Source organism: Galleria mellonella, unplaced genomic scaffold, assembly GCF_026898425.1.
Source record: "Galleria mellonella isolate WM207_F2 unplaced genomic scaffold, CSIRO_AGI_GalMel_v1 utg1053, whole genome shotgun sequence".
NCBI lineage: Eukaryota > Metazoa > Arthropoda > Insecta > Lepidoptera > Pyralidae > Galleria > Galleria mellonella.
In genome coordinates this window covers 303,994-317,188 of record NW_026441968.1, presented here as the reverse complement: position 1 = coordinate 317,188, position 13,195 = coordinate 303,994, and the positions used below count along the sequence as shown (strand labels likewise).

The following is a 13,195-nucleotide window of genomic DNA, read 5'->3' as shown; positions in this document are numbered from 1 at the left end:
CGGGCCTTCCGCGGTCGCCTGGCTAGTGTATAACCCTACCAAATTCAGATACAACCTGCTTGCATACTATCTACATTATATATACGACAATTATAAAAATTTTATTAGTATTATAAAGAGGAAAGATTTGACTGTTTGTTTGTAATGTGTAAACTCAAAAACTACTAGACCGATTTTAAAAATTCCTTCACTAAATAGAAAGCTGTTTTGAATTGTCAGTTAGCAACAGGCCATACTTATATTAATTTCAAAAATTCTGTCCATTCGTGCGGATCGCCAGTAATGAATAAGTAGTAAGGATTGATTCACGTGTATTTTATAATAACGTAATATTAGCGTGGGACACTTGTTTAATATAAAAAAAAAAAGATTTTCCACACGGAAAAAAAGGGTTGTAACAGTATGTTCTCGATTTATACGAAGTAATAATATTATTTTGGAATACTTATGTAATCAGTCGAAAGTTAGATGTACTGGAGAGAGGTGACAGGTATCAATCTACAATGCAATTTATCATGCAAAATTGTATGAAAAGGTTGACCGATCTCGAAGCATATGTATGGATACACTCTATCTATATAATCTAAGAGTTTTTTTTCGATGGGTGAAAATGGTATGGTAGTGCCGCCTGCGCTAACGGGATACGCTGGCGAAGCACCAGTGAAGGGTGATCGATGAGAATGAAAACAGGCCAGTTAGCCCATCATGATGAATTCATCAGGAATTAACCATGATAGTTTCCAGGGAGAACCGCGAGGAGGTCGACCTGGTTGGGTATATTGCTAGCAATGGGATTCTCAGTCTCCATTACTAACAATCCCTTTCCCTCTAATCTAAGAGTATTATATTATCTGTGCTATTAGTAATCAAACTATTCCGAGAACCATTTCGATAAAAAAAAAATCAAATTTAAATTTAGAATTGACGATTAAATCGCGTGACACAAAAAAAAATATGGCGATTCTTGTCCTTGCTAATGTCTGTTAAAACTATAACCATACAGATGTCCTTGTTTACCGTTTTCAATAGGTAAATAACTGGTGATCTAAATATTGTCAGCATGTTCGCACCGACATGACATAAGTCATGCTTGTGACAAATTCCAGTATGACATCACTTTGTTATCATGAAACCAACGTAAGGTGACCTCCCCACTTCTTAATTCGTTTGTAAACGTCTCTCGTCGACTGTTCACTTCATATGACATCGTCTTTATCTACTAACTGCATTTAGATATAGAATAATGTTTAATAAAAATTTTGCATACTGATTTATCTAAGGTCTGTTAAGATGTATCAATTTACATATTTTTGAATGATTAATTAACTATATTGCTTTGTGGTCCATCTATAGAACACCTTTTTGGCCACACCTCACCGCCCCTTAATAACCACCTGCAACACTGGAGGAATTACTGGTGTTCCAGGTCTTTTAGGAAGAAGTATACTCTTTTCTTGAAGGTTTCAATGTTGTATCTGTTTGGAAATACTACTGCTGGAACATGGTTTCGTATATTGAGTTATGCATGGAAGAATGTGTCTATAGATACGCACGGTGGAAGACCGCTATTCATCCAGATCTAAAACTTCTGACGTAAAACTCCATTACGGACGAAATTTGAAAAGTAGTTTTTATACTAAAATGTTTATAGAAATATATGGCAACATATTTAATTATTTTTTTTATAGTTGATAATGGTATGGTAACCCCGCCTGCGCTAACGGAATACGCTGGCGGAGCACCAGTGAAGGGTGTTAGATGAGAATGAAAATAGGCCCGTTAGCCCATCATGACGAAGTCATCAGGAATTAACCATGATAGTTTCCAGGGGGAACCGCGAGGAGTTCGACCTGGTTGGGTATACTGCTAGCAATGGGATTCTCAATCTCCATTACTAACAATCCCTTTCCCCCCAACATATTATATTTACTTCCTATATATCAACTTGTTAAACTCCAAATTTTGCATAATTAATACTTAAGACATATCTTTTAGTCCGTCATAAGATGATTTACATACACAAATTATTGAGAAAGCAGATACCTAGGTGAAATTTTTTACCAGAGGGAAACTATAAAAAAGTCATTTATTTGGATACCTCTATTCTATTCGTGTTTCTACCTTGAAGCAGTTGTGTTTGCATGGCTATGTTTGAAGGTGGGATATGGCAGTGAATTTACAGGGTACAGAGGAATAACACCTGAGTCCTCAGAATGGCAACGCATGGGGGGTATCAATGGCGAAACATACTCTGTTATGTGCATGGTATGGTTCATGTCTATAGACCACGGTTACCACTTTCCATCAGGTGGGCCGTCATCTTGTTTGGCATTCTAAGTTGCATAAAATCATTCCAACCTCTCAAAATTCGGACCCTATCAAATCAGCCTTGCGGTATATAGGTATGTTAACTACAACCATAAGAGGTCTTTTCAAATTGGACGTCATGTGAATGCATTACTAAATATAGAATCAAGGCAATGATGTCAGCTTGGTCATGATAAGTTACTGCCATTTTGTGTTGTTTATTTAAACATTGAAACAAGTGAATTGAGATAAAAAAAACTAGATGCAGATAGAAGACTTAGTATTCGCAATGATCATGTTTTTATAACCTTGACACAGTCATGTGCCTATTTGGTTTTATCTTATGCAAGGCCTTCAGTTTGTTTATTTGTCATTTCATTGTACAATCATTGGATTACAGATTACTAAGTATAAACTTGATAGTATGATGTCATTTATTAACTTTATTTTAAGAATCCTAACCTATTATTAATATATTTATCATCAGGTACAAGGAAACAAGTTGTAATAAATAATAAAACTTTATTATATACATTAAATTATTCTTCAAAAACAATTTTTTTTTTTAAATCGTAATAAAAACTTCGGTTATTGAAGCAATCTATATTATTCACGTTTGGCTCGACTATTATGTCCAAACTATTAAAAACATATAAAGAATGTCTATGGTAGATCAGCCTTTAGAAATTCAGATCTAGCGCTCAATGAGGCCTTGGAACCATAAAGGAATGTATTCATCCGATTCATGTGCTTTCAATTCACAAATTATAATGTCTTGTCCGGAGTTTTTAGTCGTGCGTTCTGTTAAAAGTTAGAAAGCATGTATTTTCAATATGCCGATCGAATATATTGCTGGGTTCATTAATGTTACTTGAAGGAAAAGTAACGCGAGAGATAATGGCATGTGTTTTGTTGCTTAGCAACGCGTGTGGGCAGTGTTTAATGGTCGTCGATCTCCTGCTCTTGCTCCTCCTCGAAGTCGGCTTCATCGTCGGCGGTGGCTTCTTGGTATTGTTGGTATTCGGAGACCAGGTCGTTCATGTTGGACTCGGCTTCAGTGAACTCCATCTCGTCCATGCCCTCGCCAGTGTACCAATGGAGGAAAGCCTTACGACGGAACATAGCAGTGAACTGTTCCGAAATACGCTTGAAGAGCTCTTGGATGGCGGTCGAGTTGCCAATGAAAGTAGCCGACATCTTCAAGCCGCGTGGAGGAATGTCACAGACGGCTGTCTTGACATTGTTGGGGATCCATTCAACAAAGTACGACGAGTTCTTGTTTTGGATGTTAAGCATCTGCTCGTCGACTTCCTTCATGGACATGCGGCCGCGGAAGATGGCTGCTACAGTAAGGTAGCGACCGTGACGAGGGTCGCAGGCGGCCATCATGTTCTTAGCGTCGAACATCTGCTGTGTGAGTTCTGGCACGGTGAGGGCACGGTATTGTCTGCTTCCGCGGGAGGTGAGTGGCGCGAAACCGGGCATGAAGAAGTGGAGACGTGGGAATGGTACCATGTTTACAGCTAATTTACGGAGATCAGCATTTAGCTGACCAGGGAACCTAAGGCAAGTGGTGACACCAGACATTGTGAGGGATACTAAGTGGTTGAGATCACCGTAGGTGGGTGTAGACAGTTTTAATGTGCGGAAGCAGATGTCATAAAGCGCTTCGTTGTCGATACAGAAGGTTTCGTCGGTGTTTTCGACCAGTTGGTGAACGGAGAGGGTAGCATTGTAGGGTTCCACCACAGTATCTGATACTTTGGGCGAGGGTACGACTGAGTAGGTGTTCATTATTCTGTCGGGGTACTCTTCACGGATCTTTGAAATGAGTAATGTTCCCATGCCGGAACCGGTACCGCCACCAAGGGAGTGTGTAAGCTGGAAACCCTGCAGGCAATCACAAGATTCTGACTCTTTGCGGACTACGTCGAGAACTGAGTCGACAAGTTCAGCGCCTTCTGTGTAGTGTCCCTTGGCCCAGTTGTTGCCGGCACCGGACTGTCCGAACACGAAGTTGTCCGGGCGGAAGATTTGTCCGAAGGGTCCTGAGCGGACAGAGTCCATGGTGCCTGGCTCGAGATCGACCAGGATGGCCCTGGGCACGTATTTGCCGCCGGAGGCCTCATTGTAGTATACGTTGATACGCTCCAACTGCAAGTCAGAGTCCCCGTGGTAGGCACCGGTGGGGTCGATGCCGTGCTCGTCAGAGATGATCTCCCAGAACTGCAAAGAAAGAAGACCCGTTACTCAACTGCATTTAAGTGAGGCGAGGCGGGAATGCAATCGATTAAAATTCCAACACGAAGGCTTGGTACTATCTACATGCACTTGTAAGTGAGGACGGCGCTTTCGAACCGGTTCTATGTAAGCGATCCTACAGTGCCTAGAAAGTACATCGAACTATTTCGAGTTACCAGTCGTCTAAATCTACTTAATATGCCTGTTATCACGAGCTCAATGAACCGTCCAGTGAATGGGGCACAGGATGCATAATACATCTTAATGACAACTACAACTTGGAATCATTACGCAAGACAATGGCATGAGCAATGACTGAGTACAATGCAATTGCTTTGACAACAGGCGACGCCCACGGTGCGTCCGTATTTGGTTTATCTCTCCGTATATGCGGTGAATGTTATCTGACTGGTTCACAAATTAGCATTCGATTTTTCGACGCTCCTCGAGAGCCGTGGCCTGCTTTACACAACCATATGGTCAGCGGTATTGTAATGAGTTCACACATGAATTTGCATGGTTATAATTGAGTTTTGCAAATACGGTACGTGTAGAACAATGAATCAATTTGTTTGAAGACGTTTACGTAATGGAGTAGACGTAGTGAAATTATCTGCACTTTAGTACATGTACAAAAGGCCACAAGTGTCTGCTTGGTGACTGGGGCATTAATATTCAGTTGTGGGCACACAAGTATACGTGTAAGGCGATTGGCATGATGTCATCCAGTCTAAGTTTGTGTGGGTTTATGCCTCGAGCGACTGATAGCTACATTTATGGTTAAATGACTAATACCGATTACTCGATCAGGGCTTTTAAGTGTAAACATCTTTAATAATATAATTTTCTAACACCAAATATGATTTTAGTGCCGCAAATCTATAGAGAGGATAATAATAAATTTGTTAAGCTCGTGATATCTTCCATTTGCTTTTATACTTTTTAATATAGTCTCTCTAATTTGTGATTAAAATTACTCCAATGTTCATTTTTGGCATTATATGTTTGGAGACGGCCAAATAAATTATTTTTTCGTTTTGAATGTCACATTATCATAATAATTTCTAGTAACATTAGAACTGAAGTATAATTTTAGACTTTATACAAAGATTGTACAAGAGTACTTAAGTACATCTCACTAATTATTAATATCGTCGTAAAGCAGCTCACATACACGCTATGTTCCGGTTTGAAAGGTGAGATATGGCTGTGAAATTACTGTTAACTGTACCTCAAGACACTCATTATCATAATGGTCACCAATATGCTCGTCGCCTCTGGTGTTGCAAACGTTCATGAGCTCCAGTAACCATTTAACATCTATATTAGATCACAAGTTCAGAATAGGAAAAAAATAACAATAAATTTTTACTTACAAAAAAAAAAAGACTTCAAATGTGGTAAAACCAGTTATTTGGATTTAAAAACTAAACTTCTGAGCCTATTTTAATAAAATTTCTATGGGACCAAACTGCAAGAATATCAGATTAAATCGATTTACAACTGACGCAGTTATAAGACAACAAATATATAAAAAATCATACAACCGAATTAAGAACCTCCTTCATTTTAAAGTTGGTTAAAAAAGAAACTTTATAGCATTGTCTCTATCAAGAATCGAGCCCCGGAAATAGTTATTCATTCAGATATCTTATTGCAAACGGTGCATCCGGAATGTTTTAACACAACGTTTCTATACTTTCAAAACATGACAGAATAATGATTTTTAATGACGAAAAGTGAAAGGTGATCGAGTTCGATTGCGGCGAGGGGCCGAGAGTTGAGGCTGCTTTCTGTCGTAACGAGATACGCAGATGAAAGTACCGTGCGAAACGTGTAACAGGTAACTCCTACCACTTGCCAGAGAAACACTGCACAATAGATCCACTACATGTACTACACAATTTCGCTTAGACAACACTCGTCTCAATGCCAATAATAAACACCACACAAGAACCAAGTGCTCGAAGCGAGGATGTCATTTAATGAAAACGTGTAACGTAGGTTAAGGCCCCTGCACGAGTTTGCTTTCCTAGTGCTCGAAGCTAGGATACCATTTAATGAAAACGAGTAATGGCTAAGGCTCCTGCACGATTCTGCTATCCTAGTACTCGATGCTAGGATATCATTTAATGAAAACGAGTAACGTAGACTAAGAAGACTCTTGCATAATTCTTCTCGCCTAATAGTCTTAGTATTTTCATAAAACCAATTGGGCATTTTCAGAATAAAACAAAATTAAATAGGCATATATATGAAACACAATTTCGTTTATACAGTAATCTACATAGAATACATACAATGCCTATAGCCAGGATGTCATTTAATGAAACCATGTAACGTGATAACTAGAAATTTGTCTAAATGATTTCGTTTTCTCAGGCACCATTTCTCTGTGCCTATTTCTAAAATTAAAATTTCCATTTGATATTACAGTTAAATCTTTATTCGTGTTTTTACCGTGAAGCAGTTATGTTTGCATGGTTGTGTTTCGGTTTGAAGGGTGGGATATGGCGTGAATTTACTGGGTACAGAGGAATAACATCTGAGTCCTCAAGAATAGCAATGCATGAGGGGTATCACAGGCAAAACAACATATTCTGTTATGTCCATGATAGTGCTCATGTCTATAGGCGACGGTTACCACTTTCCATCAGGTGGACCCTCACCTTGTAGACCATTCTAAGTTGCATAAAAAAAATGAACTAAAATTTATTGATTTTAAGTAAAAAGTCCACCAGATAGTAATGTCGCGAAGCTATCAATTTAAAATATTAGGGTAACAGAAAGGTTTAGAAGAATAGCGCCGAGAGATTTTGTAGTAATTCGCTTGAGTCTAACAATCAACAAATGTTAAAAGTTAGGATGTTATTTAATGAAACTCTTAACCAAAGTTCCTGCATTGGATACTTTCTCTCAATCATACTTTTTCTCAAAATCTTTGTTAATTACTTTATTTAATGAGTTTTAAACGCTAAGTACGTACCGTACTAAGGCCGTTTTGACAGTTAAATTAACCGTAATATATTTATAACATAGTTACCAGACAATGAACGTGTACAGAATCCGGATAACTAATTTAGGAAATTAAGTTTTCTGGGTCCCGGACCGGACACCAGACAGACGTATGTAAATTGGCTCGACGGAGAAGCAAATCCCGGATGTCGTTTACACAAAGCTATGTTATAATTTATCTTTCTAGAAATTTTTTCGATTAATTATTAAATACTTAAATGTATCGTCTAAAATTTACATTAAAAAATACAGTGGATTTTGAGAACTTAATTCTTTTTGAAGTCGACTGGAAATACCTCTATTTTAAAGTGCAGTACACGGACTGTGTTATTTATAAAGCGAACATCGGCCGACGACCGTGGGTTCAGTGGCCTCGCTAATCTATCGACGTTTAATTTTTATCCAGTTACGTGATAAGATTATGCATAAAAACTAAACTCGTGTTGTCTATGGTTCCAAACAAAAGGCCGGAATCGTCAGAAGTTGGCATTAAAGGTTTCTCACAATTGTATTTGATCATTTATTTCTAACATCGAAATCTAATTGTAGTTCCATTTATAAAATAAAAACAAAAAAAAAGTAAACTATTAAAAGACCTAATACTATTAAAAAAAAAAAAAAAACAAAACCTAAGTAAAATGTTAATGCTCTCTATAGTTCTTTTAGTTCTAGGTACCATATTATAATCTCCAAATCCTTAATCCTTAAAAAAAGTTCAAGTACATCATCAAGCTCATTCGATAATTTAAAAATTTCGCTATGATAACATTAAAGTTTAAGATTATGAAAAGTTTTTGTACTGTATAGCTTTTTGGGCGTTGGCTTCTAGCCAAAGTGTAAGAAATAAAAAAAAATAAGCAGATGAATAAAAATTTTGTAACTTTTAAAAAAAGAATTTCTCATTCTCTATGGCTCTATGGTTTTTAAATCCTAATCTAGCCAGAGACAAAGTAAATAGGTGGTAATCTTTTTTTTTAAAAAAAGTACTTAAGTTCATAATTATGATATTCACAATATGTATCTCCCGTTGATGTCACTGTTTTTTATAGCCATTGTTTCGTATCCCAATTACAGTATGAAATTGGCCGTGACACCGTACGTCGGAACTGTTGATACCTATTTGCTTACTGTAGGTATCTACTGTATTACCGCTAATGTCCTGTTAGTAACAATGTACCTAGCCACTCCGATTATGATTTAATAATAATTTACTATTTCCGAAAGCATTTAGTATCTAATTTAAAAAAAAAAATCTTTAACATTACCATTTTTTAATAAAAAAAAAATAACAATGGAGTCGTTTCGTTAGTGGAATTATTCTAAACGAATCTCTTAAATCCAAATTTCAATTTGATATCACATTAAACAACTATGAAGTTTTCTATTTGTTTTAAGACAAAATAATTTCAAGATATAGTTTACGAAGTTCCATAAAGCAGTAATTCCGTAAAATAGACAAATTTTTTAATTTAAAAAAATGGCGTCTTCGAATCGACTCCATTGTTAAAAATAACATGATAGTACAATTCAGATAAGAGTATTAATAAATTTTATTGTTAGAAATTTTCGTAAATACATATTACATTTTAATAAATAACTTAGTGTAATTTGGCCGAGAAAGACTAAGGATCGAGTATGGTTCCGAAACTAGTCGAACTTTCTCGATCAAATTACACGTAAATTACACCGGTAGCTATTGCATTAAAGTACTAATAAATGCTATTAATTTTAAGCTGCTTTAAAAAGACGGTTTCTATTTTATACACGTAATGTACTATTAAAAAAATATGTAATTTTTAATATAACAGTATGCCTTTTATTTGATGAAAGTCCGTTTGGCCTAACCGTTCACTCTACTGAACTAGTATGTCTACACGCAACAATAAATGTACCCTCTTTACATTCACAGTCGGGTAAAGGATCGTTAATTATTGTAATTTGATTAAAAAAATATTTAATACTAGTATCAATTTATCTTTAATGGCAAAGACAAAGGAACGTAAAGGAACACTCTATTTTTTACAAGGAACGTTCTATTTTTAAAAATATTCTTTAAGCACTTTTTTTTTAATATTCATAAGTGCCAGTCATAAATTTCGTATTAAAACCTCACATGCGTTTAACCCAACAAGCAGATAGTAAAAATACACTGTCTAATTCAGTGTTTGGCTGTTTGTACAGCTTGCGTTGGGCCGACACGGTGGGCACTTATATGCATATCTACCATTCGAAATTCCACCTCACATGAATCATTGTATACTGACTAACGAATGAATTGTACGAACACACATAGTTTTATAAGATATATCGTGTAACGAATTAAAGATATTTCCTTACCAGTTGTTAACTGGAGCTTCGGTCTTAAGATGTGGGATAAAAAAAAAATGTCAATCCTAGATAATATATTATGTTTAATTGTTAACACCCCGTGTGGTTCTAAGAGGCGATAATGTCATAAGAGGCGATTAAAGAGGGCGAGGTATAGACAGGAGCGTCCTTAAAACATCTCTAAAGCCTAACTGCGGTTGCCAATCCGCTTGCCATTCGTGGAAACTATTGGCAAAGACCCCTAGGAGGAGGCACATAAACAGTGCATAGTTAAAAGCTGATATGAAGTTGTTGAATTATTAATTATTTATAAATATAATGTTGCATGCTAAACTGGCTGAATGTGAAAGTTTTTTTTTTTTTTAATTCCATCCCATTATCTACTACATTCACAGCAAATAAATATAATTACATCTCATTTCATTTCTCTGTGTGCGAAATATCATACAATTATATATAATCGAGTTATTAAATACGTAGCTAACAAATAACATTGTGTTCAACTAAAGAAAAAAAAAACTGACTACCAGCTAACCAGTTATTTTGATAATTTAATAATTACGAAAGAAAGTCCAAACCTTTTTTAATACGTCTAATAATAAAAAAAAAAAATATTTTGCTGGGCTCTATCTATATTTATTATTTTTTCTGAAAGCATTGACCGAAATGACATTAGGCATTAAAAAATAATTGTAGATCGACTAATTAGTAGATAGTGTTGTGTTATCTGTGGTGAAGTCTAGAAAATTGCATGTTGTCTATGCTCCAGCGGTGGCGCAGGAAGTTTTCACCCGGTGGATTTGATATGAAAGTTAATTACGAATTACATGACAATTAATCGTTTTACCGAGGCACGTTCTGATTTGCATGGCGCTCATATATATATATATATATATATATATATATATATATATATATATATATATATATATATATATATATATATATTCTTTAATAAAACATACAGTAACAATTAATAAGTTAATAACAATGTTAGCAAAGGTGAACTTATCTCTAAAACTTTTTTTTTATACAACTTAGAATGGCAAACAAGCTGACGGCCCACCTGATGGAAAGTGGTAACCGTCGTCTATAGACATGAGTAGTACCATGGACATAACAGAGTATACAGTTTCGCCCATGATGCGTTGCCAATCCTGAGGACTCAGGTGTTATTCCTGTGTACCCAGTAAATTCACGCCATATCCCACCCTTCAAACCGAAACACAGCCATGCAAACATAACTGCTTCACAGTTGAAACACGGATGGGACAGAGGTACCCAAGCAATCGACTTTTGTAGTCTCCCTCTGGTAATGTTATCAAATTATTAAAAGAAAGCAATGTAACCTGTAATTTCCCTTTAATTTCCTCTAATTTTCTTTATTTCTAGTCCAGACGAAGGGAATTTGTAAATTATGAAACTATACGTAATAAATAAGTCAATGCCAAATGAAACTTATTTGGGCGAAAATTTTTATGTAAATTTATTTTTCCATGGACTCAAAATACCGCATGATTTTTACCTATATTAGAAAGATTAACTAAACTAAATAATAAAAAAAAAAGTTATACATGCCTGTAGATTCCCTAATATGTCAATGTTAATGTGTACCGAAAGTTCTGGAATATGCCTTTATGGAGATATATGAGATAAACAGAAGAACCGGTTCAATTAAAACCTGCCTATGGTCTCCTTGACACAACCCACAGTCCTATAGATCGAATATTGAAATACTCCTAATGTAATAGCATGACATACGACTTGAGTCATCGCTCCTCCAGTTTGATCAATAACACCTGAGAGCTTGGCATTTGTTTTTTTCATATAAGGTCAAACCGCTATATATATATATATATATATATATATATATATATATATATATATATATATATATATATATATATATATATATATATATATGACATCACTACTGTTACCTATTTGTTGTTTTTTTTTTACTGTATCTATCTGTAAATGAATATTAATTTACGTATTCTTAGAAGACCACACTGCTTTAAGATTTATGTTCAAACAAACTAACAATATGTATTACAAGAAGGCAATAAAATACTTTTTTATCGTGTTTTTATGGGATGAGAAAAATAATGAAAAAGTTGTAGAGTTGATTGTAAAATGATAATACTATTTTTAACATTAATATGTTAATCGATTGAGCATGCGCAGTACAAGGGGTACGTTGACAGCCCTATAAACTGACAGCGCAGCGACGCGTGAAAATTCAAAATTCCAAATACTATTTTAAAACTACGAATAGAACTATGCAACAAGAGTTCATTGTGTGCGTATAATAAACGCGACCTCCTTTGCCCACAAAGGCATCTCACAGAAAACTATAGAAGCATCCGTGCCAACCAGTATACCAACAATGAAAGTGGATCTAATAAAATAGTACGAAACATTGAAACTATCATTGGATTCCATGGTGAGCCGCCGAGACCGTTACACACCGTTATTAGTACTTATACGCGACGTACCATGAATTTTATATAATTTATGAGACAAAATTATAATTAAAATGTTAATTTACCTTAGCTCCAATCTGGTTGCCGCACTGGCCGGCCTGGATGTGCACGATTTCCCTCATTTTTTGTTTTGTAAAATTTTAATAAATTAAATACTAACACTATACGCGACTCTCGCACAACACTACTCGAAGATTTGATCACCGTTGCGGCTCGGTGGGGATTTTTGAGGAGCGCGTCGCCTCCGCGCATAGCTGCAGCTGCGCGCCATCATTGGTCGGCCATCTTGGCCTGCGGCTAACTTCGCGCCAATTCGAGATACCTATTATCAGACAAATACTGAAATGGAGAAATTCTGCTCTATATATGGATACGTGTATGTATTTTAATAATATGTACATATTTTTTATTATTAAATAAGTTATTTTAGTACGTTTAGCTGTATTTAACTACTGTTTCTGAATGGTTAACATTTTGACATTTTTTTTATAACTAGGCATATAAGTATATTATATTACATTTAGCATAAAATAAGTTATTAGGTAAAGAATAAAATCTCAAACAATGACAATTTCTTTGATTTATCAGTGGAATATTAAAGAACCGACTTTCAATTTCAATTAAAAATTGCAAAAATCGATTATTATTATTAATTTAAAAAGCCTGTTATCAATCTTATATACATCATATTAAGTTGTTGCATTTAAAAATAGTTGTTCTACATTTGAGATTCATTTTTTTTTTAGTATGTTCGTTCCGTTGTGGAACAGGCTAAGGTCGGAGACCATGCTGCCTAGTCTTCAATATGATAAATTGTC

The 13,195-nt window shown here is 35.5% G+C and overlaps 1 protein-coding gene and 1 long non-coding RNA gene across 2 annotated transcripts in view; both read right to left on the bottom strand.

Moving 5' to 3' along the window:
* Positions 1-13,195, bottom strand: part of LOC128202519 (uncharacterized) — a 108,987-nt gene that overhangs the window by 94,152 nt on the left and 1,640 nt on the right. The gene's annotated exons all lie outside the window — the stretch shown is intronic.
* Positions 3,107-12,603, bottom strand: LOC113511304 (tubulin beta-1 chain-like). The gene is made up of 2 exons (XM_052903190.1): positions 12,443-12,603; positions 3,107-4,533 (listed from the first exon to the last, which is right to left on the bottom strand). The coding sequence occupies exons 1-2, from the start codon at positions 12,497-12,499 to the stop codon at positions 3,247-3,249; spliced, it is 1,344 nt and encodes a 447-aa protein (XP_052759150.1). The 5' UTR covers positions 12,500-12,603; the 3' UTR covers positions 3,107-3,246.

What these genes read in the sequence shown, in the direction of transcription:
- LOC113511304 (XM_052903190.1), bottom strand. Translation starts at nt 12,499, where the DNA reads ATGAGGGAAATCGTGCACATCCAGGCCGGCCAGTGCGGCAACCAGATT. An exon ending in GCAACCAGATTGGAGCTAAG is followed by an intron (nt 4,534 to 12,442) that starts GTAAATTAACAT and finishes CTTTCTTTGCAG; the next exon opens with TTCTGGGAGATCATCTCTGA.